General features: G+C 41.9%; 1 protein-coding gene across 1 annotated transcript in view; it reads left to right on the forward strand.

The window, feature by feature from the left end:
- col14a1a (collagen, type XIV, alpha 1a) overlaps window positions 1-26,377 on the forward strand; it is a gene marked incomplete at its 3' end in the record, with an annotated part of 185,450 nt that overhangs the window by 2,767 nt on the left and 156,306 nt on the right. Inside the window, exons 3-5 of the mRNA XM_008292091.1 lie at window positions 12,876-12,992; window positions 20,298-20,441; window positions 22,289-22,384. Coding sequence (XP_008290313.1) covers window positions 12,876-12,992; window positions 20,298-20,441; window positions 22,289-22,384 — 357 coding nt within the window. The remainder of the gene's footprint in view (window positions 1-12,875; window positions 12,993-20,297; window positions 20,442-22,288; window positions 22,385-26,377) is intronic.

Here is a 26,377-nt window from a genome sequence, read left to right on the forward strand (position 1 = left end):
TTGCATTTGGCAGCTGGTGTCGAGTGTCAGACCTACTTTAGCTATCTGGATAGAGATCATATGAAAATGACCCAGAGGGACACTTAAACATTTAGCTGACCCTGTTTTGTGTGTGTGTGTGCATGCAAGTGTATTTGTGTGTTTTGTGTGTGTGTGTGTGTGTGTGCCGAGAGAGTGTGTGTGTGTGTGAGAGTGTGTGTGTAGCTCACATTCCTTCCAGGATGTGGAGTTAGAGGAGCAGGGAAGCAGCAGGTCTTGATTAAAGGATCACTACACTGATTCTCTCAAGCTGTTAAAAATTCATAAACCACGCGTGACACAATCCTTTTTATTGATCTGTTTTTACAGCTGAATTAGAAGGTGAATTCCACCCTAAAAATACTTCATTCATCCCGTCGTCTTCCAGTAGGTTACGTAGTATTTGTTTCAGGCCAATTATTTGTTTTAACCTTCTGAACTCCAAAGCAGTTTCTGGGCATTTTTCTTTGCTCCCGACACATTTTGAACTCACTGTGGGCTCATTTGTCACTGCAATATGAAGTCCTGCCCCTCTTTGGAAACAGCACTGAAACCTGTCTGTTTTTGCAGTGCATTCATGCTATAAACAATAGAAACAAAAAATGAAAGTTAGATTTTACCACATGCCCACAGGTGAAAAATGGCAGCTCTACATACTATAGATATTTGACTATTTCCATTTTTACAACCTCTACAAGCTGGCTGTAGAAAATGTTTCACGATGCTGAACGTATCTTTCAGCAACTTGTTGACATTTTGCTCCTCTGTGCACCATTTGTGAACCACGTGCATTTATTTTATTGTTCAAGAATGTTTTATTTTGCTCTTAATCTCTCTAATTTGTTTTCATACTTGTATCCTGTCTGCTCTGTGTGAACACTGCCTGCAGTTCAGCCGAGCAGTCGTGTGAATTTTTGGTTGCAGCCAAGTCACTCGTAGCTTTTCAATTGCGTTGAGAAGCACCAATTTTTTTTTGTTTTTCTTAGAGAATCTTGTCAGTGCATTTTATTTTATTTTATTGACTTCTAGTTTCTTTTTTATTATAGTTTAAAGTGGAGATAGAGACAGGAAATATGGAGAGAAGAGTGGGAGAAAGACCTGCAGTAAATGGTCATGTGCCAGACTCGAACCCACGACCTCTGCGTCGGTGACTCTACAGCTCTTGTTCATGGGTCACTGCCCAACCAGGCTATTTTTGATTTTTGATTTTTTTAAAATGTGACATTTAGAATGAAATGATTTTGATACAGGCTGCAGGGTGGTGCAGTTGGTAGCACTGTTGCCTCGCAGCAAGAAGGTCGCTGGTTTGCGTCCTGGTGGGGGCACCGGGATCTTTCTGTTTGCATGTTCTCCCCGTGCAGTGTGGGTTCTCTCCGGGTTCTCCGGCTTCCTCCCACACAGTCCACAAACATGTTGAAGTTAATTGGTGATTCTAAATTGTCTGTAGGTGTGAATGTGAGTGTGCTTGGTTGGCTGTCTCTACGTGTAGCCCTGTGATAGACTGGTTACCTGTCCAGGTGAACCTGCCTTCACCCTAAGTTTGCTGGGATAGGCAGTGTATAGATAATGGATGGATGGATGATTTTGATACATTTTAAAACATGATTTTTCTTTTTAACTTACCCAACAGAACTGCGCGTCACATGTAATTAGCTCAAGGACCATCTGAACGTTCAAAACCAAAGTAATATTTCTGTTTTTACAGTTTCTGGCACTAATAAATGATGTAATTTTGGGTTTTTTTTCCTGTTTTTTTTCTCTCACATGTCTTTCAAACCCACCAGTGGGTTTTAGGGGGTTCAGAGGCTTAAATCCTGAATTAATAAGTGCAGAGCTGCTTTGTGGTTATTTTNCCTGCCTTCACCCTGAGTCAGCTGGGATAGACTCCAGCCCCCCATGACCCTAGTGAGGATTAAGCGGTGTATAGATAATGGATGGATGGATGATTTTGATACATTTTAAAACATTAATTTTTCTTTTTAATTTACCCAACGGAACTGTGCGTCACATGTAATTAGCTGAAGGACCATCTGAAAGTTCAAAACCAAAGTAATATTGCTGTTTTTTTCCAGTTTCTGGCACTAATAAATGATGTAATTTGGGTTTTTTTTCCCTGTTTTTTTTCCTCTCACATGTCTTTCAAACCCACCAGTGGGTTTTAGGGGGTTCAGAGGCTTAAATCCTGAATTAATAAGTGCAGAGCTGCTTTGTGGTTATTTTCCTTATTAAACAGCGATAGCTTTGAAAGTATGACTTCTCTATCTTCTGCTGCCCTTCTGCCGCTCTAATGTAGTCCTCACTCTTTGCTCTTTCTTTCTTCTGTCTCTCTCCATCCTTCTCGCTCTGTTTATCTTCAGTTATTTTTTTCATCTCTTCCTCCACCACCGCCTTCTTTTTGTCTGAGGACTTTTTTTTTTTTTTCAGTTTTGATCAGCACTTTGAAAGGTCAGGTTTTTTTCATAGCAGGCAGACAGAAATGAGAGGTGAGACAGAAGTGTGACACAGTAAATTAGGCTGGGACTGGATCCCGGTGAATCACAGCCGAACATGGACGACCTCCCGGACATGATGGGAGTGTGCCCCGTTCAATCCCTTCATTAGGAACCATGTGATGGCCATTAATTTTTTGCCTGGTGTGTGTCTGTAAGCTGCAACATCTGGTCAGAGGGGATTTCAGCTTTAGGATTAGTGTGTGTTCTCTGCCCATGCGGGGTGTTTGTATATACAACACACGTCTGGGTATCGTCAGGAAACTCCCAACCAAGAGTGGATCAGTCCAGGACGGTTTTACTGCAAGAGATATAACAAACGATGTGGAATTCAGGCCTAACTGCCAAGACCCAAGAATATTACTTCATTAATGCAAACCTTTTTTCTACATAAAGAAATGCTAATCCTGCTGTGCCGCCTGCCTTGTGTCAAGAAGCGCCACACTTTATTAAACAAGTTACAATCAATTGAAATATAACCAGCACGGCAACATGGCACTGCTGAAACAGATAATAAAGCAAACGGACTTTGTTAGTCAGCAACATGGTCACCTACAAACTATATGCTTATATAATGCAAATTTCCTTTGCTAAATATGTTGAGAACATTCTTTTTTCTTTTTGCACAAAAACTCTTTTTTTCTGTTTCCTTACACATAAATATTTATGCAACGTTTTGCAGATGCATTTGGCATCAACCAAAAGTGATTCTCCCGCCTCCAACTAGTTCAGAATTCAGCAGCTATGAGGTTCTTACTGGTTTTAGCAGAAAACATCGCACCATCTCAGTCCTGCCTTCTCTCCACTGGCTACCCGTTTGTTTTGGTAATGTTGCTAACATTTTTCTGATCACTTTAAAACACATCTAGTTCTGGCCTCACAGCTTCGTATCAGAAATGTTGATGCCGTATGAGGCAGCTGGTAGCTTTAGATCCTCAGTTGGGGCCCTTCAGGCTGTTCTAGAGTTGAGGCTTAAATCTAAAGGTGATCATGGTTTTGCCATCAGGCCCCGCCGGCTTTGAAACAACCTGCCTGAGGACTCACAAAATCAGTGACTTCTTTTTAAATCACTTGTAAAAATGAGCATTTTTATAGACTTGCTTTAATGCAAAGTTGCCTTTTTATTGCCTATTAAGATTTTATTGCTTTTGTTATTTGCATTTTGTATTTTTGCATCTGCTTGTTTTGCCTTTTCAATATCACTAATTTCACCTTAATCTTGCTTTATTTGGCCTTCTGGGTATCTTGCTTTTGCTTTGTCTATCAAAACACCTTGTGAACCCTTGTTTTTAGAATAATTATGGTCATTTGTACATACATTCAATATCAGCATACTAGCAGCTCTGTGACATCACTTTTCAAACTGCAGATGCAAGTATGACATGTGTCTACTCAGCACATGTCTGACCTACATCGGATCCATTCGGCTGCTTCTCCCCATCAGCAGAGACTCCAGTCTGTAGCGTCCCCACTGATAAAACGAAGAGTTTCACTGAATTGCATCCAGTGACTACAAAAAAGTTCAGATCGTGATGCTTCCAGATTAAAAACGGCTACAAAGTCTGCATGAGGAAGCAGGAAGGGAGAATGGAAGCACGATTCAGCGACAGAACTTTCACCCACAAGTTTAAACTCACTGTTTACTTACAGTTTTCACTCCCTGTTTGGTTGAGTTTAGGAAAATATCACCCTTTGGTTGACATTTTCACGAGGATAACCACTTGTTAGAAGCTTAGTTAGGTTTAGGAAGCAAAACTACAGGGTTAAATTTAGGGAAAAATATCATGCACCTTTGAAGCTTATACATATTTGAAGCTTCTCCTCCAGTGTTTGGGTTGCCAGGGTGACGATATACGGTTGGCTGGCTGAAAGGAGTGTCAGTAAAACAATAAAATGCATTGCAAAGATGTGCTGATTGGTATGTAATTGTGCTACATCCTAAACAAACCTAATCTGGCAGAAAATGCCCTCAAACTATACTTGCAGTTCAGCTGTAAAGGAATGTAATTTTTGGGAGACACACGCTGTCAGGTTCTACTCAGGGACAGCAGCGCTTTGAGTTAAATGGTAATATCAGCATATAGCGTGCTGGCAATAAAAATGCTAATAGGCAGTTGTTTAACAGGTAATATTGGTCGGGTTCACCAGCGTAGTTTAGCAGCTGAGACTGAGGGGAATGTCAAGTGAGCAGCATTCGATAAATGGAAACTTTGACTTCTGAATTATCAACACAGCAAGTAGAGTTTATGTAGAGACCTTGAATATGTGAAGCAAATTTCACGACGACTGTCAAGAAATTTCACTTGAACTTAAAAACTGTAACACTGGAGGGAAACTCATCCAGGTTCATCCTCTGCAGACCACGACTGTCTCGGTCAATATTTCACGGCAACGCGTCCAACAGTTTTTGAGATAATTCACTTTATGTGAACGCTTGGCCCTGCTGGAGGTACTAAATAAGTCAGAGAATCCTGAAATTAAGTAGGATTAATCTTGTCAGGAAGATAAATGTCTTCCGAAAATTCCACAGCGATGCAGCCAATTGTTTTTGAGTGGACAGACAGACAGACAGACAGACAGACAGACATCGCCTTCCAGTGTCTGGCTAAAAAAAACGTCCTCTTGGCTGCATTGTATTTCCTATCAATCATCTTTTCTGCGTGGTGTACTGAATATGAATTATTTTTCAGAAGACAGGATTTGGTCACAATATACAGTCTGTGCTGCACATGAAGCTGCAGCTGTACGAGATCTTTGCTCCTCTCGGTCTAACCTGTGGGAACGGCTCTGATGCTGTTCTCGCTGCAGAAACGGAGCACTGTGCAACCAAGTGGATTATTGTTGTTTTTCTCTCTCTGGCTGTTTCTTCGGCCTTGAAGAGTGTTGAAAAGGAAAATGTAAATTTAGTTCTCTGTTCCAGCTCAGATGGAGTGACCTGACACTTGGGGTTGCTCTTTCCAGTGCAGCGGCAACAAAAGCAGGATAGATGGAGAAAAGAAGCCCCACGGTGCTGCTGGTGGACGTCTGCCACCGTTACATCTGAACTCTGACTTCACTTTCAGTCACAAAGTACAACTATTGCTCATTGAGTACTTATTCATTATGTGAATGAGTCAGTCAGTTATTGTAAAGAAATGTGTGTGCACACCATGCACGTAGTTAATTATTGTGATTGATTTTGTTGATTGGCTGACAGTCTGGGTCAATGCCGTGCTTCAGGAGGCATCACAACAGATTATGCGCTTGAAAGCACATTTGCAGAGATATTGCACTTTTTGTCTTTGTGTGTGATGTGTGTGTGGTTAGAGGGCAGCCTGGTGGATTAGTATGAGTGAAAGTGTTGGCCAATAATTTCAGTTATAATGAACAGGGAGAGGAGCCAATGATGAGAAATCATTTATTCATAAACAAAAGAGAGGACGAGATGGAACAACCTGTTTTGAATTTAAAAACTGCTAATTTATCCAAACCTTGACTGCTGTCACCTCGCCACTCTGCCGCTGTTGATGGTGATCTGGCTTGTCATAATCATCAGCCACTTTACACTAAATGGAGCATCGAATTGCCGGAGAGGTGATGTGCAGGAGCTGCTCTAATTTTGCCCTCTCGTTATTGCCAGAGCATGTAGATAATGTTCTGTGTTTGTAAATAAGCAAATTACTGGAATATGAGCTGATTAAGTTTTTGGGAGGAATATGAATGCTTTTTTCAGGAGATTGGTGCTGGAACAAAAGAAGCGTACAAACTGTGTTAGTGCACAATATCCTCCTACATACCCTGTTCACTCTACATCCAGTATGCATGCACATGCCAAATTACACAGCATGGATAGCGCAGTGTAGGTACAAATGGAGAGTTTCAGGTGAAGTAGCTGCAGTCTGAAAAGCATGAAATAGACGACGAACGTTTTGGAACATTGATGTGCTTTTTTATTTTATTTTTTTAAGTGACTCAGGGTTGAGCAGACATTGTAGTTGGAGAAAAACTTCCATAGGAGTTAGAAAATGTTACTTGTTTAAAATAATACTTACTCTTAGCTGCTAAAGGTTTGTGGCGCTTGTTGTTAAATATTTTCCTGCTACATACCCTTGAAAACGACGTAACGGCCCAAGTTGCAGCGGACTTTTTCCAGGCAACAGCGTACCAGGCCGTTGCTTTGTTATAATGCTGACGAGAACCCTGTGCACATGATTTCAATTTGGCCCTTCAAAGTCTTCCCATGGATTCACTGCGATGCACTGCTCCTGGTGCTCCTGTCAGGTTTGGAACATTCCTTGGAGGTCATGTTCTATAAAGTGTGCCAAAACAGTGACCGTTCAACTTGAATATCATTTTAGGGAAGAGGAAGAAGTTGCAGGTAGACAAATCCTGTGAGCTGGTGCTCGGTCTCATGGTGGCACCTGCCAGAGGTTTGTCCTGAACTTTCTCCCTCAGACGTCCCAGGATGGTTCAGTAGAACAAGGCCTAGTCTGACCCAGAGGGACAACTTTGTGAATATTGAACAAACTTGCTATCAGCTGCACTCCTGACCTGATGTGTCGTCTTCAGTCGTGGAGACTGCAGGCTCGTCCACTGCTGTTTGGTCACTAAGCCACAGCTGTAGACACTCATCACCAGTGATGAACCTCAACATGAATACTGGGTCAGTTTGACGATGAATTTTAAGTTTCCATGGTGAAACTGCAAATGTGCTCTTGCGAGTGCAGGAGCTTTGGGAGCAGTGCATCCCTGCACATGAAGCTCGCTTCGAAGGCAAAAGTGTGAATCAAGACTTTATATTAAAAAAGTCTCACAGGTCAAAGTGAAAACAAATTTGTACAAAGTATTGTCAAATACTTAAAAATATAAAATAATTGATTGCATAAGTATTCACCCTCTTCAGGTCAGTATTCAGGAGATGCACGTTTGGCTGCAGTCACAGCGTCGAGCCTTTGTGGATAGACCTCAATCAGCCTTGAACATCTGGATGCTGTAATTCTACCCCATTCATCTTTGTAAAACTTCTCAAACTCTGTCAGGTTGCACAGGGATCAACAGCCCTTTTCAAGTCCAGACACAAATTCTCAATTGGATTGAGATCTGGGCTCTGACTCGGACTTTCTCTGCAGCTTTGACTGTATGCTTTGTGTAACTGTCATGCTGGAAAACAAATCTCCCAAGTGGTAGTTCTCCCGCAAACTGAATCTGGTTGTCCTCCAGGATTTCTCCTTACTTCAACCCTCTGCCTTTACAAGCCGTCCAACTGCATCCCCACATCATGATGCTGCCGCCACCGTGCTTCACTGTGCAACTGTGATGATGTTTGTTGTCTACCAAAGATTGTGTCTAGACCAAAGAGCCTTAGTCCAGTTGAATTTAGAGTTCCTACAGTCCTTTTGGCAAAATCTGGGGATGTTTGCTGGGAATGTGTGACTGTAGAGTAGCAGATTCTCAAATTTAATATCCCCTTCCAGTTTAATGTCCATCATTTCCTGCAGAATTAACCCAACTGAGTATTTTATGGTTTTTTACTGTTGGTTGGCAGACCTGCAAAATATTATGACGTCTTTCACTGGACTGCACGAGGACGGCAACATGCAACACACACACACACACACACACACACGCACACACACACACACACACACACACATTGCAGCAGAGAGATAGAGAGATGAGTGTAAGGGGGGAATAAGGCATCACTTGCACAGGTAAGCAAAAAAGAAGAAGAAAAAAAAAAACGTGAGAAAAAAGGCGCTAAGTCACTAAAGCACCAGAGTGGAGGGCAGAAGAGGAGAAGATAATAAAATAAAATGATAAAAGAGCTGAAGAGAAGGGAAGATGAGAGGTAGAAGAGAGTTTAAACCCAAGGATAAGAGGAGAAGATGTGATAAAAGCGAGGAGTGTTCCATGAGAGCAGCAGAGGAGATAAAAAGAGCGGAGAGGTGGGAAGAAAAAGCCAGAGTGGATTTGGGTTAAGTGCTATCTCAGTGAACAGAGTAGTTCTTGTACAAACGAGACGCCGGCCACATTGAACGACGACGTCGGCTGCAGAGTGCTGAACTGGCATTAAACACGTGCACACACATACGTGCGCTCTTCCCCCGTCTCCCCCATGTATAGCACAGTAGCTATCTTCTGGTGACAGAGCAAGCCAACAGTTGTCGTCCATAAATCCAGAGTATTAGTGAAGCTACTGTAGCCTGAATGCTCACAATGGAGTCGGTACAAGGCTTATCTGGAGGAAGGAGGACCAGGAAACCATGGACTTAGAAAAAGGAAGAAAAAAATGAAGGGAAAGAAGTGCAGCATAGACGACAGAGGAAAAGGGAGGAAGGATCAAAGTGTGGTTGACAGAGTGGAGGGGAAACGTGGACAAAAGAAGATGGGATGAGAGGAAGATGGGGGGAATCAGAAAGAAGCCGAGGGGATCGAGAGGTGAGGAAAGAGGCAATTGGCAATGAAAAGAGATATTGAGAAAAGCCAGAAAGCTCAGAGAAGACAAAGGAAAGACATGAGGCGAAACAGACAGACAAACGAGAGTTGAATGGAGAGATTGTTAAGCAAGGAAGAAAGAAGGGAACATGAGATGAAGAAGGCGAGGCGAAGCTCGGAGTGAGAGTTGAAACAGAGTCGAGGACCGAGGGGAGGGATGGAGAGAGGAGATGAAGTGAACCAGAGGACTGGACGGCGAGCGTTTACTCATCTACCAGGAATCCCTGCTAGCTTTCACTGCTCCTAATCCTGGGAAGACTAGTCTCTTCTCATACTGGGGCGTCAAGCTGTGCTTGTATCGCTGTAACCTACATAATTCCAGTTCATACTGGGGCTCCAGTTAAAAGACTTCTGTAGCTCTCGCTCCCCACAGAGCGAGGAGATTACTCAAGTTCAGACTTGAAATTAGACCGTTGGAATTAAGGTTCAGCTAGACGAGGAGAGAACATGTTAAATATCGTTTTTGAAAGGATTTGTGTAATTTTCACACTGGGGGTTTGTAATTTTTTTTTTTTCTTCACTGGGGCCCGCGGTGACTCAGACTATTTACTGGAGCAAAATTTCGTTGCTATGCAGTAGTCGCAGCAGTTCTGCCAAATCTTTGAAATTGCATTTACTGCCTGGCAAGAAGTTCATGCAAGTAGCTGTTGGGGGCTCGCCGGTTCCAGTCGTGTAACTCTTTCAGCTAAATTGCCTAAATCTTCATAATTCACTGTTCTCTTATAGGTGGGTTTGCTCTGAGGGTGGGTCAAGCCTTTCAGCCGGGGCATGTGAAGTGTGTCCACTACTTCCTATTTATTGTGAGGCACAGAGAGGTGATGTTCAACGTGTTTCACTAAAGCGTCTTGGCCCTGTGATTCACAGAGAGGGACGGCGGAGTGAATGATATTTATGGCTGTACGGTGGTAAACAAGAACAGACGTGTCGGTTTGTGAAGGGTAATTTATATCAGAGACCCTCGTGTTCCGTCGGCAGTCTCTGCTATTATGTCCATATTCATTAATCATAGTTGCTGTCTCTGGAATTGCCTTCAACTTATAGAACTTGACATTCATTCACTGCATAACAGAGGGTTATCGGTGGCTCATTCAGCTTTTGCACAAGTTTTTTTTTTTTTATGATTCAGTGTGAGTGTGTTCATTGACATGCAAAGCAAAGATCAAGGTATTCAAGGCAATTTTCCCCCAGTTATTAGTACCCCTGTCTGCCAACTCAATTCACCTACTATCAAGCACACTAAATGATACCAAAGTAATAATCTAGCCAGCTCTATCACACACTTAAATTATTCATAGACTCTTATTGTGTGGTGTAATTATACCGTTTCATTCCTATGCATTCTGAGTATTAGATAGGTGGCACGGTGTGATTACTTAAGAAAAGCAGCGAGCAAAATGTCGTGCTGCAAGTTTGTGTCTCTGCAAAGCGATCAAACGGCGTTAGAGGATCTGCTGATGAAAAGTTCAAGAAGTTGTCCTTGTTTGACAACATGAGACTGGATTCTGTTTTTTTTTTTGGCTTCTTTAAGAGTTGGAACTTTAACTTATGAGGTAATACCATGACTAAAATTTTACAAATGTTTGGAAGGAATTAGTTTTTGGAAAATATGAACTTTCTAACCTCTGCTTATAATTGATTTTTGACAATAAAAAGTATGAAATCTTTTAATTTAGTTTGATCTCCCAGATTCTCAACATACTAGTAAAATTAGACTAAATCAACAACTTATTGCATTTTTTTTTTGACTTGACCATTTAAATGAGCATTTTTTTGGGGGGGTAATTAACTAAAAAATCACAACGAGTGAGTCGAAGGTCATTTAAAACATAATAATTAGCCAAAATTAGCCCCTTTCTTTATATAATCATGAATTCAGAAAATGAAACGTCCTCTGGTTTTGGCCTTATTTGGGATTTTCCACTGAGAAAGATGGATGTTTGTTCTCAATTGCAGGTAAAAATCCTGAAAAGTGTAAAAAATCTGCATCAAGTCAGTTCTGTCCAAGAGATTATAAACATACGACCATATTTATTTTACAAAAACCAGACCAAATCAACAACTTATTGCATTATTTATTTATTTTTTTGACTTGACCGCTTAAATCAGCAGTTTTTGGGGGTAACTAACTAAAAAAAGTCACAATGAGGTCGTCGATGGTCGTTTAAAACGTGGTCATTAACCAAACCGAGTCCCTCATTTCTAACTTTCCACATGTAATAATATGTTCGGAGGATAAAGTGTCTTCTGGTGATGGCCTTTTTTTTGGATTTTCCATTGAGAAAGATGGATGTCTGTTCTCATCTGCGAGTGAAAATCCTGAACAGTGCACCTCAGGTTTGTCAACATCATATCACCTCCTGTGTATCTGTCTGTCTGTCCTCCTCCGTCATGCCTAATGCACAGTCTTTATATGTCAGCACTCACTGCTGTAACTGACGTCTGTAGACTGAGGGATTATTTGCAGTTCAAGTGTGAGGTCCTTGAGACGTTATTACTGCTTAAAGGGATTCTTTGACGTTTAACAAGTTATTTCTCTGACGGATCTGCTGCTGATTCCAATTGGGGGAAATTAGTCAAAACACGTCAACGTTTTACTGACTCAAAACCTCCACATGGGTGCCAAAATTTTCACGACCCCATCAGTGACAGATTTGTCACATTTTTACATGGATTTGAGTCAAAAATTCTATTTTTAAGAGCGCAGATTGAGCTCCGGTTGATTGCAGCAAAACTGTAATTCAATCAGTTTGCTCTTTACTAGCAAGAAAAATCATTAAAACTGTTTATATCAAGTTTTACTGAAAGCTTACTGTATGAAATGAATTATACAATTACAGAATCATTTGTTTTGAGTGCTGACAGGTAAAGTTTCTCTGCATTAGTAGTGTCATTACATTCATGGATGATAGTTTGGTCATTTATAGAAATTAATGAAAAAGTGCTGCCTTCTCTGTGTGCAAACTAACATAGAAGAATTTAGAGAAAATGATGAAACGGTGATATGTGTCGCAGACATCACGGTCATGTCAACGACTTTTGTTTTCATCTGAGGTGAATTAGTAGTATTCCAAAAATACTACATGATGGTTTCCTCTGTTCTCGCTTCTCCACGTTTCTGCTCTCCAGGCTTCTCTTTAGCCGTCTGTGTGTGTGTAGATGAAAAACAGTCAAATTCTCTCCTGCGTCTTCACCACACTTTGATTTTACAAAATGAGCTGTCTGTGTTTGTAAGAAACCACAGTCTGCACAAACACAGACTCGTGCAGAGAACGGCTGCTGTCACCCTTTTTTTTACCAGGCTGCTGCAGATGTGTTTTCATTGACACTGGTCTGTAAAGCAGAGTGAGCTACTGGACACCAATCATTCCTCCTGTTACATACGCTGTAGATCACCAGCACACAGATGCACCTACACCATTGGCACAGGCACAAACATTTCCTTTTTTATATATATCTCCGCTGGTAAATGTGTTATTTTTACTCCCTTGGACTGTATCCTGTAAAGAGAATTTGACTGGACTAGTTTCCTCTGAATCGGGGCCTTTTTAAAACCCGTTTCATGCTGTTTTGAGCAAACTGAAGCTGAGCTCCACACCGTGCCAACCTGCTTTATGTACTGCTCTCATGGTTGCGGGAACTTCAAAATTGAAATTCACTCAAGCCTCTCTCCGTCCTTCTGTCCAACCACTCGTTTATTTCCACTTTGATTTTGCAAGCTTTGTGTGGCACGCTTTGTGGTTTCATTCTGTGCAACTCCTGACTTTTTATCTCACTAACACATGTTGGTTGACGGCTGGAGACTTTTTAATGAGCGTCATTGTTTTACATCAACATATTATTCACTTCCACTGGTCCTCTAGCTTTTTGTGATTTAACTGTGAAATTATTCTTCAGTTCCAGCTCCGAGGAGGCTCCGTTTCAAAGTGCTGAGCTCAAGCAAACTCCTGGTTTCGTGGAAGGAGCCCAAAGGAGACTTTGACAGCTATCTGTTTCTCTACAACAGCATACCAGGTAGGACGCTCCAGCTGTTTGGACACATGCACTAAACACGCACACACACGAGAGAGGTGAAACTTAACTTTGAAAATTTTGGAGTAAGGATCCCATTATGAGTTTGCTTTTTCTGTCTGTCAGGAGGGATTATGTAATTTACTTCTTATCAAAGCTTCTTTGAAGGGATTACACTCTTGAGAGATGTGCAGGACTCAGAGTTTGTCCTGCACCTCTGCCAAGTTTGAGACAAGGGAGTGTTTTTGCTGCGTATGAGGAGCCCGTCAGCAGATTTTAGAAGCGATAGGTACACAGGACAGTAGGACTAAGTCATGATGGAGTTCAGTCCAGGACAGCTGAATGACAGCGGCGGCCATTGTAGCGATTCATTAAGCATTAAACTGCATTATCGCTGAACGGAGGTATGGGCATGATGGACGCCTGATGTCCTCCGTTATCCTGCAGCTCTCACCAGTGGATCAGTGCACATGCACAGAGCGGGACCTCGTCTCTTCAGAACAGGCTCAACATTAGCAATAATCACCTTAATTACCCCTGAACATCTCCTCTGTCATGTAATTGCACTGCACCTACATTCGAATCCTTCACATGAATTCCTTCGCCTGCGTTTGTTGTTATTAATGCCGTGCTGAACGCTGCAGACGATTCTTTCACAGCCGACGTAAAAATGAATAAGTAGCACTGAATAAGCACTTTGCAACATAAAACTTCTTTCTCGCAAACAAATGCTTTGTGGGAGACGCCTCGTCTGACAATTTTCTCGCTGCCTCCGACAGCTAAAAAGGAGCAGGAAAACTCAAATTTATGGCCACTTCATCCTCAGGGAGGAGGGCAGCAGTAAAAACTTTAAACGGTGTCCTTGCTGCGTCCAAACAACATGTAGTTAATATGATGGAAAAAAAAACAAACAAAACGATGACACAAGAACCTGATGTCCACTTTCTTCTATACCTTTGTGAGTCAGATAAGGTGAACAACAGCTTGTTAAGAGCGGCTGAAGTCCTTTTTTGTTAGAATAAAACATCTTTTTCGATCACAAAGGGGGGCTGTCAGAGCGGCGGCTAACCTTTTGACTCAGCATAATGTCCTTTTTCTCCTCAGAGTTTTTCCAAAAAGAGCAAAAAGTGCAACTGGATAAATATTCAGGTTGTAGGTGGAAGCAGATGACTCACTTTTGCCAACAAAAGCAACTCGCTGGGTTTTTTTACTTAATGCGTATTTTCTTTAAAACATTGCACCCCGTCACTTTTCCCCATTATCAGCTTGTGTTCCTATGGATGACGTAACTTGGGTCTTACTGCATCAAAAAGTGCATTGATCTCAGCCTGTGTCTCTCTGACTGGTGACTTTATTCTCTGTTTTGTGACAGCGCATAAATTGAACTCAAATGAGCGCTCACAGGATGTCTGTCCAATAGCCTGCCAATGATTTTAAAATTAAAATGGTATGGCTGCATCTGTGCGTACATAATAATCATGTGTTGGTTATTAGTGCCACATGTCTGTATTTATTCTTTTAACTCTCAGTGCAGATGAAGCCAAAACCAGCTGAGAAAAAGTTTCAGTGCAGCTGAACATATTGAGGAATAATCCAGTATCAGTCCTGATCTCTGAGCTTCACAATAAATTGTGTTGTAGTGTCTACAGCAGCGATATAGGAGAGGAGTCTATTTACTGCTGCACTTAAAACAGTATAGTTAAAGTACAAGTAGCGATCAATAAATTCTGAGACGACACCTATAAAAAGCAAAAACCAAACCTGATTTAACTTTGGCCGTCATTTCTTTGAACGTAGTGTCCTTTTACAGTGATGCATGGATCCCCGCGCTCCTTCCATGATTCTCTTTTCAAGCCCCGTTCTGTCAAAGCTTTAAGCATCATTTGCAGCACACACTGGATCTCCTCCACTGTGTCGAGATGCTTAACCTTCAACTGGAGTCACATTTTGGGGAAGAAAAAGAAGTCCCAAGGAGTCAAATCTAGCGAGTAGCGTCGGTGAAGAGTGACGATTGCATTGGAACAGCAACAATACTTGTGTGTCATCAAACCACTGTGAGCTGGCACGTGCAACGTTCAGGTCATTTCCTCTGAATGTTCTTCCTGCAGGACGTTGAGGTAGAACTCGGCTTTGACAGATTGCTCCTGAGGGACAAGTTCACGGCGCTCAACCCTGTGAATGTCAAACAAAATGACTCGCATGCTCTCAGACATGCAACTGACCTGATGCTTCCTGAGTCTTCAGGCCTTCACTGTACAACTTGGTCTCTGGGTCGTAGGTGTACGGACAGAATTTCATTGAAGGGAAGTGGAAGGAGTTGCAAGGATCCAAATATGGAGAAGAGCCACAAATGTTTTGGTGTAGCTACAAAAAAAGACAAATTTTATGATGGGACACTCGATTGCCATGACGCCACAGTTCTGGTTGTTTGCCCTGAAGGTTCTCCTCAGAAACCTTCATAATGTCACAGAAGAACTTGGACAGTCTGACTCTGGGAGATGCATTCATGGTGCAGAATCCCGTGAATGTTGAGGAAAACCAAGCATGCTCTTCTTGGTGCCTTCTTCTGTGAGTGCTGCAGCTGCAAACTCAACTCTCATCACCAGTGATTATGCTCAACATGAAGCTTGGTTCATCTCGGGTCTGTTGATGGAGATTCTCACAGGGTTTGACACGGTGCTGCTTCTGCTGGTCCAGGGTGAAATGCACATCTACAAGTTGTCACAGAAATATCGGGTGATGTTGCTCATGCAGCGTCACAAACAGAATCTGAACTTTTTGTGGTGCTGTTTTGTGCAATACGTACAAGACTAATAACGGTTAGACGTTTTCATCACCTCCATTGTTGTTTTGGTCAACTTTTCAATCACAGCAACGAAAAAAAAAAAAAAAACTTGAACCAAACAAAAACCTCATGAACAAATAGTCGGGAGCAAACAGAAACCCAGGAGAAGTCTAAACTATACTTAAAAACTCCAAATTTAAAGAAAATCCTAAAGTAAAACACAAACCTTACAAACAGGAGGGTTAACGGTTGACACCACAGGAAATGGCAAAGAAAGGGAAAGATAAAAATATTATTACAGGGAACTAAATGGGAAGATAAGACACAGGTGAAACTAATCAGGGCAATCAAAAGGGAGGACAAGGAGCAGAAGTAAAAATGCCAGCGACACATGAGGAAAGGCACTTTCAAAATAAAACAGGAAGTAACTGAAAAAGGACATGAACCCTATAAAAAACACAAAAACACAAAAAAACGAAACAAAACTAGCAACCAAAGCCTAATTTAGCTGTGAGTTATGGACGGATCCATAAAAGGCTCAAATGGTTTAAGAAAAGAAACAAAAACAACAAAAAACAATATGTGGATAACATCAGCAGCGCTGGAACTTCAGATAACAAAGTACTTAAAGAGGATTCCCTGGACAGATTCATCTCATCGCTGTGTGGCCTCATGCAGTCAAAACGCTCGAGGAAGCAGCTGTGTTCTTTGACAGACGTTGGACGGTAAACGAGACACATATTTCCAAAACCAAGCCGTTTGTGCTCATTCATAAAGTCTGCCTCTGTGTTTTTTTTTAAAGTTTTCAGTGTACTGTTTTTAGAGAAGCTAAATCTCACCAGGTAGGTTTTCCAATGTGACGTATTGTGCATTTAAACTGTGACCTGCAGATGTAGTGGAGTTGTTCCACACTCCAGAATAAGCTTCACATTCTGAAGTGATTCATGAAAGAAAAGCTGATGACATGTAATTAAAGTTTGACCTGAAAGAAGAAAGCAGGCAGAGAGTGAGGAGTGAGACATCAAACATGATATTTGGTGGAGTTCTGAGATAACTTCAGAAAGACAGAGCAGTGGATTCTGGGTATGAGGTGTTGAGGAGCTTTTAAAAATCATTATTCTTTCTCTCGCTCTGTTCTATTTGTTGTATAATTGATCAGAACAGTGAAGCCACAACATGTTCGTATGTGTGTTATAAATTATGGGCTTTGTCTACTTTTGACTCGTCTTTTTTTTAATCAAGTGTTTGTTCTGTTGCCTTAAAGGCTTTTTGTCAGCTACGATAAAGAACAAGAACATGGCAGCGTGTGTTTTCTGATGATTGAACCGGGCCTGTTTTGCATTTATGATAAGGCGCTCATGCTAAGCAGAATGCCACGAAACTCCAGCCAACATTTTTACATTTATCCTTTAGGTTAAAATGAATGTGACAAAAAAAATTAAAGTAAAGCATCGACTATTTGACAAACTCGTCAAAAAAAATCTGCTGGTTTACACCTAATGTGGAGTGATGATGATGATGATGATGATGATGATGCTAATGATTTTAAGACATCTTCTCCAGCCGATGGTCTTTGCTGCTCGTGTGCCAGCTGTCGGATGTCACGGAAACAAATCACATTTATGTAGTTGGAACTGCAGTTTTTGTAAGGCACATTTGCAAGGCTTTCAACTAATTTAAAGGATTCGTTCAACATTTTGGAGAAATGCACTTATTCACTTTGCTGTGCAGAGTTAAATGAGAAGATCAATACCACTTGTGCGCTGGAGCCAGACCCTGGAGTTGCATAAAAAAGAAAGTTGAAGCAGGGAGAAGCTGCTCGCCTGACTCTGCAAAGCATTCACCTCCAAGACTCGCTGGTAAACATGATGGATTTCATTTGTTTAATACATATACAAACAGAAAAGTGGCTGCAAGTGTAGGCAGCTCGTGGAGATGCCGTGAACGCTGAGAATCCACAACTTTAAAACCACCTTCCTAATATTGTGTAACTGCTCCTGATGCCATTACAACAGCTCAGACCGGACGGCAGACTTCTGCAGGTGCTCTGTGGTGACTGATTCTGTTGTTGCGAGGTGGGCCCTCTGTGGTTTCGCCTCATTGTATCACATCCGGCAGATGCTTGATTTGATTGGTGTCTGAGCAGTTTGGAGACCCGTTTCTTTAAGTTGTTCCTGAACAGTTTCTGTGGTCTGATTAGGTGCATTATCCTGCTGGAGGAGGCTGCTTCTGTTTTTGTGGTTGAAGTAACATGTACATGAATGTCAGGCCCATAGACTTAATAAAAGATGGACGTAGCTTCCGTGACGTCACCCATTGGTTTCCGCACTGAGAAAATGAAGCCAGGGTTTTGCTACTTCCTGGTTGACATCTTGGATTTTTGGAGCCAGTGACACAAAAATCGTGGGAGGGGGGCGGAGCCATAGGAGCAGCGATTGGTCAGACGGATTGAGAGGCGGGCCCTCTCTGCCCGCCCACATTTACCGCCTTCTGCTCGCTTCGTCTGTATGGTCGCTGCCGACTGTCAATCAAGCCAGCCACGCCCCTTGCCCCGCAAAATGTTGATGATTTTATAAAAATTCAGTATTGATTTATTTTCAGATTGGCCACCTGATCTCTGGATTTGACCATGAAAACTAATAAGAACAAAATCCTGAGCTGGAGGAATGCAGTATTTTGTGATCTGTGATCACTTCTTTTCCAATTCCAGTCTATAGGAGCCAGGGCTGTTTGGAGCCAGGACTAGCGGACGTAGTGATACTGCAGGTTGTTGACACTTCCGGGTTGGCTTCATTTTTCAGGGCCGGTTGCTACGTCCATCTTTTATACAGTCTCTGGTCAGGACCAAAGGTTGCAGAACATTGCATTGATGTGATCAAAGCTCTACTTCACCTGTCAGCGATTTTTAATGTGGCTGACTGGCTTATGTGGAAGATAAATATCAGGAATATTGCTTGCCAAGACAAAGCTACAACTTGTAGCGCCTTCTAAGTTGAGAAATAGTCATCTGTGTTTGAGCAACTACTATGCAAATACGATACAACATATTAATCCCTTTTTTGAAAAAGTTGGTTGGTCTATTTTTGTCTTTTACAGAAATTCAGACGAGCTGTTTCTGCTTATTTATGCTAAGCTAAGCTAATTGCTTGTCAAGTGTGGCCTGATTTTTAGCATAGAGCCATGACGTTAGGCGGTTCTTTAACATTTTCGGTGCAAAATTTTAAAGCTGATTCATGCATCCAAAAAAAAAAGAAGACCAGTTCTGTCCTATTAAAAGTAAGTGTTGATAATTGTCAACTAGGCTTATTATTGGATCTGGTATTCAACACTTTTCCTGATTATTAAATTTATTTCAAAATGGGCTACTTCAGCTCTGATAAGCCACCTTGAGCAGACATCACCATCTCATTGGTAACTCTTCGTGTGGAAGAGCCAATCAAGACTGAATGATCAGTGTCGAAAATGTATTCTTTAAATAAACATATATATATATATTTTTAAAAAAAACAGCTGAGTTTTACATTAATATTTTTAGAAATTTGGACTCCAGGATTTTAATTTTTTGCTGCAAACATATATCAGTTCCAGATATCAGCTATTGGCCGTATTACTAATAATAATAAACACATATTAGGTGATCCCTCAATAAATCTGTGATCCCTTGCTGCTGTTGTCTAATAAATTGGTTTAAAGGAGATCTACTTTATGTAAACACGGAGGAAAACCCTGAGAAAACCGAGACGTGAACTCTCAGTGCCTGCAACAGTTGTCATATAGCGTCCGAGCGTCTGCCTTCCCTCCAGCTCGATGCTTGGCTGATTGATAGCGGTTCGGTTCGCCTTACAGTTTGCAGATCTGATCAATGCCGTTACCTCACCTGATCTGCAGTCCCCTTCAGCGGGATTTATCCGCCTTCTCCCACAGGTGTCATTAGTCATCACCCTGCAAGGACAGAGGAGCTGAGAGACTTCGCACAAACACACACACACCTTATTGATGGTCGGATTGATTGCGGGGTCAGAATTAAAAAGGGGTGATAATGTGACCTATTAGCCTAATGGCGATTAACGGCTCAGCAGGGAGCACGAGAACACAGGCACAGAGTTTGTTTTAGGGGCAACGGAAAATATCCAAAACTAACTCTAACCTTTATTCTTTGTCCAAGAGTCGCCTACAAGCCGCAACGTCTAAACAGACTTCACGTAGCAGCGACAAAACATCTTGCATTTGCTTGTTTATGTGGCAATATACCGTATGCGCCTCACAAACACAAGTACAAGAGTATCACACACAAACAAATCCTCTACAAAGTATTTCAACCTTGAACGTAACGTTTGCTGCCTTCAGACCGGAGAATGTTAATCAGCTCTTCTGCTGAATTAACTTCATATTGGCTCAGTTGTGAGAATACTAATATTTTGCTTCCAAGCAACAGGATGTGGCAACGAGAAATGAACAGCATGGAAGAAAATATCCACCAGTTTAACCTTTGCCCCTCTTCTTCTTCTTCTCCTCTCTGTCAGGTGGTCAGCAGAGGGAGATCATAATATCCAAGTCTGACACCAAGGTGTTGATAACAGACTACAGTCCGTCTAAAGAATATACTTTCAGTGTCATCGCTGTCAGCGGCAGCGAGCAGAGCCGACCACTACAGGGCAGATATAAAGGTTGGTTCATGCATTTTATTTTTGGCGTCTGTTCTGTTGTACTCTGGCTGCTCTTCTACTCTGTTGAACACTGTTACGTGCTACACTACTGTATGTTTCTCCTCGTGTTTGCTCTCCTTTCTACTCAGCTCTTCTGTCATGTTTACTTCTCATTTCTTCTTTTACTTCTCCTTTTATTTTCTCGTCCTCTCTCCTTCTCTGCTTTTTTCTTGATGCCTTTCTTCTGGTTTCCTCTCCTCTCCGAACCTGTTTCCTCCAATCTCCTCTCTTCGCTTCTCCTCCTTCCCTTCATTTTTGTTTTCTTCACCTGTCCTCTCCTCACCACAGCAATATTGTGCACAACTTTGTTCTGGTGTGTTGCTCTCTGCAACAACTATCTACAGTTAAGCCCGATCTCTGCTATTTTTAGCTTCATAGTGAATCTTTCATTTGACCGGTAGGTTTCTTTTGACTGAAAATGACATAAGCAAGTGATAAGAATTTGTGTTATAGTGAATCATAAATGTAAATTATTTGTACTAAAAATGCCATGTCCAAAATCATTCACACCCTTAAAATCTTTAGAAAAATTTGAGGAAATGCAGCTTCTGTACCATTTTAGTTGCTTTTAGTAATTTCTACCATGTTCTAAAGAATTGACCAGCTGGTAGTTCACCAGCCAATCACCAGTCAATTGGAAGCTGAAACTTAAAAGCTCAGTTAGCTGCTAGCAGGGTCCATCACTAAGAAAGAGCTGCACATTGTGGCTGCTCATAAGAAAGGCAGGGCAAAGGCTATAAAGTCATATTCAATTATTTTCAAGTGTCAGAAACCACATTGCAAAGCAAATTCAAAAAAGTACAAAGAGTTCCACACTGAAGCCAAGCACAACCCAAAGACCACCAAGACCATCCTGATGAATCCGAGCACTTCTTGTATGTATATCTCAGAGCAGACACTGAACAAGGCTGGTCTCCATAGAGGCTGACTAAGGAGGACTCCAATCCTCCAACACCAGCACATACAGTTCACCTAGCCTTTGCAAAAGTTCACCTGTTCAAAGAAGAAAGCATTTTGGTCGCCTGTCCTGTGGTCAGATGAGATGAAAATGTCCTTGTCTGGAGACAAAGAGGAGGCTATTGCTTCACAAAAGAAAGGAGAAGTATTCAACCCCCCCAAAAAACATCCTCATGGTCAACCATGGCGGTGGCATTATAATACTTTGGGGGTGTTTTGCAGCTAATGTTTGAGACAAATTAAATGGCATTATGAAAAACAAGTATGACATTAAGATTGTGGAGGAAACCCTCAGGCAGTCTGCAGGAAAGCTTGTCCTTTTGGCAGCGTTGGACTTTCCAGCAAGGTAATGATGTTAAACATACAGCTCAATTTGATTAACGGACAACAATAGCAACATTTCAAAGTGATGAGACCGGAATCATCAAGAATCTGTGAAAGCTGTGAGGACCAGAGTGATGGAGAAAAGGCCTTCAACCCCAAAGAGTAACAAAATCCCAGTGGAGACATTCAAAAAGACTGTTAGTGATTATAAAGACTGTCTGATGTGTTGGGGTGACAGATAAAGGATTTGCAATTGAGTACAAAGAAAGAGATATGAATACTTTTGGACATGGCCTCTTAGTTAAAAAAACCAATACAATGCCAATTCCCACCATAAGAAACCTGTAAATCTAAATTTTGGCATGAGGATGAATATTTCTTGGCTCAACTCCATATATAGGATTTATTACCGTATGATCACCCAGGTAGAAAGGCACTCTCTGAAATATATGTATGTATTTATTTTATTTGATTTCATTTTATTCGGATTCTGCCAGCTTGTGATTAATTTGTTCCATTTCCTGCAGGTGACAGAGGTGAGATTGACGGCGGAGACAAGACGGAGCCCCAGAGGCTGACTGATTCAGTCGTACCTCCCGAGGATGCCAACGAGATCTCTGGAGGTAGGACAGACGCACACAAACAGCGTTTCCAGGAGAGGAGGACGCGCACAAATCTCGCGCTCACACGAACGTATAAATAAAACGAGTAGTGCTGATGAATAGGACTCTGCTTAAGGAGTCCTCCAGCCCGTTGCCATAGTGATGTTTGGAGGTAGGCAAAAACAGCCGTCGGTGCTGCCTTCAACACCCGCTCCATAGATCAGAGAGCCAAAAAAATACGAACCGGTCGTCTGTCCGTTTCCACTTGGATCCGACTGTGCAAGTGTTTCCCCCCATGCAGGGTTCTGTGTGCAACCGGTTACAGTAACCGCCTCTTTAAGCAACGCTCAGGCGTGCATCAGCCCGGTGGTCTACTTAACCAACAAGTGAGAGCAGAGATGCCAAAACCATCTCACTGGCGAATCACTCACAGTTGTGATTTGTGGAAACTTTCGAGCCTGTAGCTCCTGATATTAGGCGACTGACCCGCACTGTTCGCTTGTGTCTGTGCGGTTGCCTCTTAATTCGAGCTCCCTCCTCCCGTGCAGGACGTCTGGCTTTCTCTGTGTTTGTTATTGAAACCAAGATGTTCTTTCAGTTGGCAGCGTTAACGTCCTCATATTTGAATGCCTAATATTTCAGCCCTCCTTTCTGTGCAACGCGAGAGAAGAGAGGAATGCATTCGTTTTCTTTATTGGGAGTGTACGCGCAAAGCAACTGTCCTCTTTCTGCTGATTTCTCTCCCATAAAAGAGAGTTCAGTGGGGAATCTTTGGCTATAGAATAATTGATTGTGGTAATTTGGTTTTCTCTCTCTGTGTATGTGTGTGTGTGTGTGTGTGAGAGAGAGATGAAGCTGGTAATGTGCAGACTCATACGTGAATTGTGGCATAATTTGAGACGCTGGAACTGCTGCCGATGTGTGAATGTGATTATTTTTACAAGATTTAAACGTCACTTTCTGTGACATTTTTACCGCAGCTTTTCTAGCCTAAAGTGAACACAAAGACAGAATCTCATTACTCGCTGGAAGGATGCTTATTATTTAAGTACACTTGCTTTCGGCTGCCTTATTATTTGGCTTTGCGTGGGCGATCATTTATCACGGCGTACTAAAGGAATGCGGCGGTTCAGAAATATTCACAAAGTTGCGATTATATAATATAGTTTAGAGGTCCAGCCTCCATTTAACTGCACACCGTGTGTCATCATTTTTATGGACTGTAACCCTTATATATTATTTGCACAGTATAATTTTACTCTGTAATGCTATATGTGCGCTTCATAGTTGCTGATGGAGCAGGAGAGCGACGTACACACTCAGAGAGAGGATCACCAGGCAGTTCATATCCATGAATACATCAGAAATTGGCTCTTCAGTGGAAAACACATTGATAGTAAATCTTAGGTTTCACATTGACTGCAGCCCTTATTGCAGATTATTAACCTGCATACCAAGCAATGGAAAAGGATTGGTTTCTAGGACTGCACGATATCGGAATGAGAAAAAGTACTGGAATTTAGCACAGAAAATAAAAATAAACTTTTTAAAAAGTAGAAAAGGTGCTTTTTACTGTGAAAACTTTTTTTTTTTTTTTTTTTGAGCATGTTGGAACCTTTCTCATTTGGTGTAACGCTGGCAAAGTCATCCAGAGTAGCTCCTTTCTCTGTGCAGCATTTAGATCTGACTTTGCACTCATCATACAGACCTTTGTGCTGCTGATTTAAGACATCAAACGAGGTGGTGAAGCTAATTTGTGTCGTATGCAACTATTGCAAGACACAGAGAAGTGTCTGTCTTTGGTCAACATCATCCTTTCTGTTGTCAACATAGCTCCATGCCACTGATTAAGTCTGCACGATTGTGACCACAAAAATCACAATTACTTTGCTAAACATTGAGGATATCATTGCACTTTCACATCTGAATAAACAGAACGCTGCTTTCACTTCCATGTTGTGCTACATTCCTGCTAACGTCCAAATCTTTGAATCAAAATAAAACAAAGGTCTTCACTGTGATTCAGAGCATCTTTGCTCAATATCTGCTCACTGAGGACGCTTCAGTTTAGTTATGTTCCCTAAGCACCTGACATGCAGGCTACTGTAGATGCCAGCTTGTGCACAGAGAAGACTCTAGTCTCCGCTCAGTTAAAAAGAGAGAATGAGTTGATACCACAAGATTTTTTTAGATTGTTTTCTATGAGCATTTCAAACATCAACATCACAGTCGATCAAATGATTGATGGCGATGAATATTTAATAATCGTGAAGCACAACAACAGCTGACGAGGACTTTCTTTTTCCAACCAAAGCTTAATTTTTGGTGTTTCTCTCCAATTCCTCGCTCAATTTACTGATCACATGTGGAACCTGCAAGTCAGCGAACCACAAAAATAAAGACGAACAAACCCAAAACTGTGTAACCAAGCAGCTTTGAATCAGAGTAAACCAGACTTTTCTTATAGATGAGTCAAATGAGACTCACGTGAGTTTTCTTTTTTATTCAGCAGCAAAAAAGGTTTTGCTGATTTGCCACAAATCACATTGCAATGCCTGCGGTTCTGCATGTAAACATGGCAACGTTGATGCTGCAACAATCCTGTACATTGGATTTACAGTGAGTCATGTGTCATGCCAGTATACTGTGTTTCTTTAGAAGAATATAAATTTAGCTCTTTCATGTCTTCAGTTTCTGGAAAAATAAATCCAATAAGCTCCAATGATTACAAAAGTTTTTTATTTTTGTGTGAGCTTGCTTTGTAAACCTGCCCGCAGTGCAAAATTACAAAATTAAACTCACACTTTCAGTGAACACAGAATCAAAGTGTATTTTTAGGAATAGAAACCAATGAAAAATCATTGCACTACATTTCTGTCTCCCTCTGACACACACAGAGGTTTATATCTTTGATGCTCTGTTCGTCTTTGTTTCTCTCGCCGTCCTCCTCCTCTCCTTCCTGTCAGTAGGCAGATTATAAAGCTGGATTTCCTTCAGTCTGCTGTTATCAGAGCCACTCACCATTCGCTGCAGCGGAGGTGACCTTGATTGGGTGTTCTGCCTCCTACCTGTTGGGGATTATAATAATATCCTGCTGCGCTCCTGTCGAATTTGTGAATGTACTCTGTGTGTGCGTCTGTGTGTGCAGCTTTGTGTACCGGAGTGATGACGATAATGTGCCACCGTGGATCAATAGAGGACGCTTTTTTATGCCGCTCTGTAACGTGTGACTGCTTCTTTCTTCCCCTTTCTATCACATTGTGTGTGCGTATTTATGTTCTACAGCGATAATACCAACGTCCCGCCGAGCTCCAAAGAGATGGCGTTGCATGATGCATTACAAAGTCTTCCTGCGTGTCCCTTGTGTGTGTGTGTGTGTGTGTGTGTGTGTGTCGTAGCCATGCCAGCTTGGGCCATCAGCACTTTGTTGCAGAGTTGTAATCAGCTTGCTTTCATGTCAGGCTGGTTTACAGAACCTTTCATTAACAGCTAGCTCACGCTCACGTCTCGTGTGTGTTCTGTTCCAGACATCAGACAAGTCACTCATCTTTTTTGCAGTATAGACAATAGCGAGTGTAATGATAGACAAAATGTAGATTTTGGTATGTGTTTTGGTTTTGGAGTCATGGTTCGATGTGGGGCTGCACGATGGTGCAGTTGGTAGCACTGTTGCCTCGCAGCAAGAAGGTCGCCGGTTCGCGTCCCGGTGGGGGCACCGGAATCTTTCTGCGTGGAGTCTCCATGTTCTCCCCGTGCAGCGTGGGTTCTCTCCGGGTTCTCTGGCTTCCTCCCACACAGTCCAGAAACATGGTGAGGTTAATTGGTGATTCTAAATTGTCCGTAGGTGTGAATGTGAGTGTGCTTGGTTGTCTGTCTCTAAGTGTAGCCCTGTGATAGACTGGTGACCTGTCCAGGTGTCTCCTGCCTTCGCCCTAAGTCAGCTGGGATAGACTCCAGCCCCCCACAACCCTCGTGAGGATTAAGCGGTGTATAGATAATGGATGGATGGGTTCG

This window comes from Stegastes partitus, unplaced genomic scaffold, assembly GCF_000690725.1.
Source record: "Stegastes partitus isolate 25-593 unplaced genomic scaffold, Stegastes_partitus-1.0.2 Scaffold784, whole genome shotgun sequence".
Taxonomy (NCBI): domain Eukaryota; kingdom Metazoa; phylum Chordata; class Actinopteri; family Pomacentridae; genus Stegastes; species Stegastes partitus.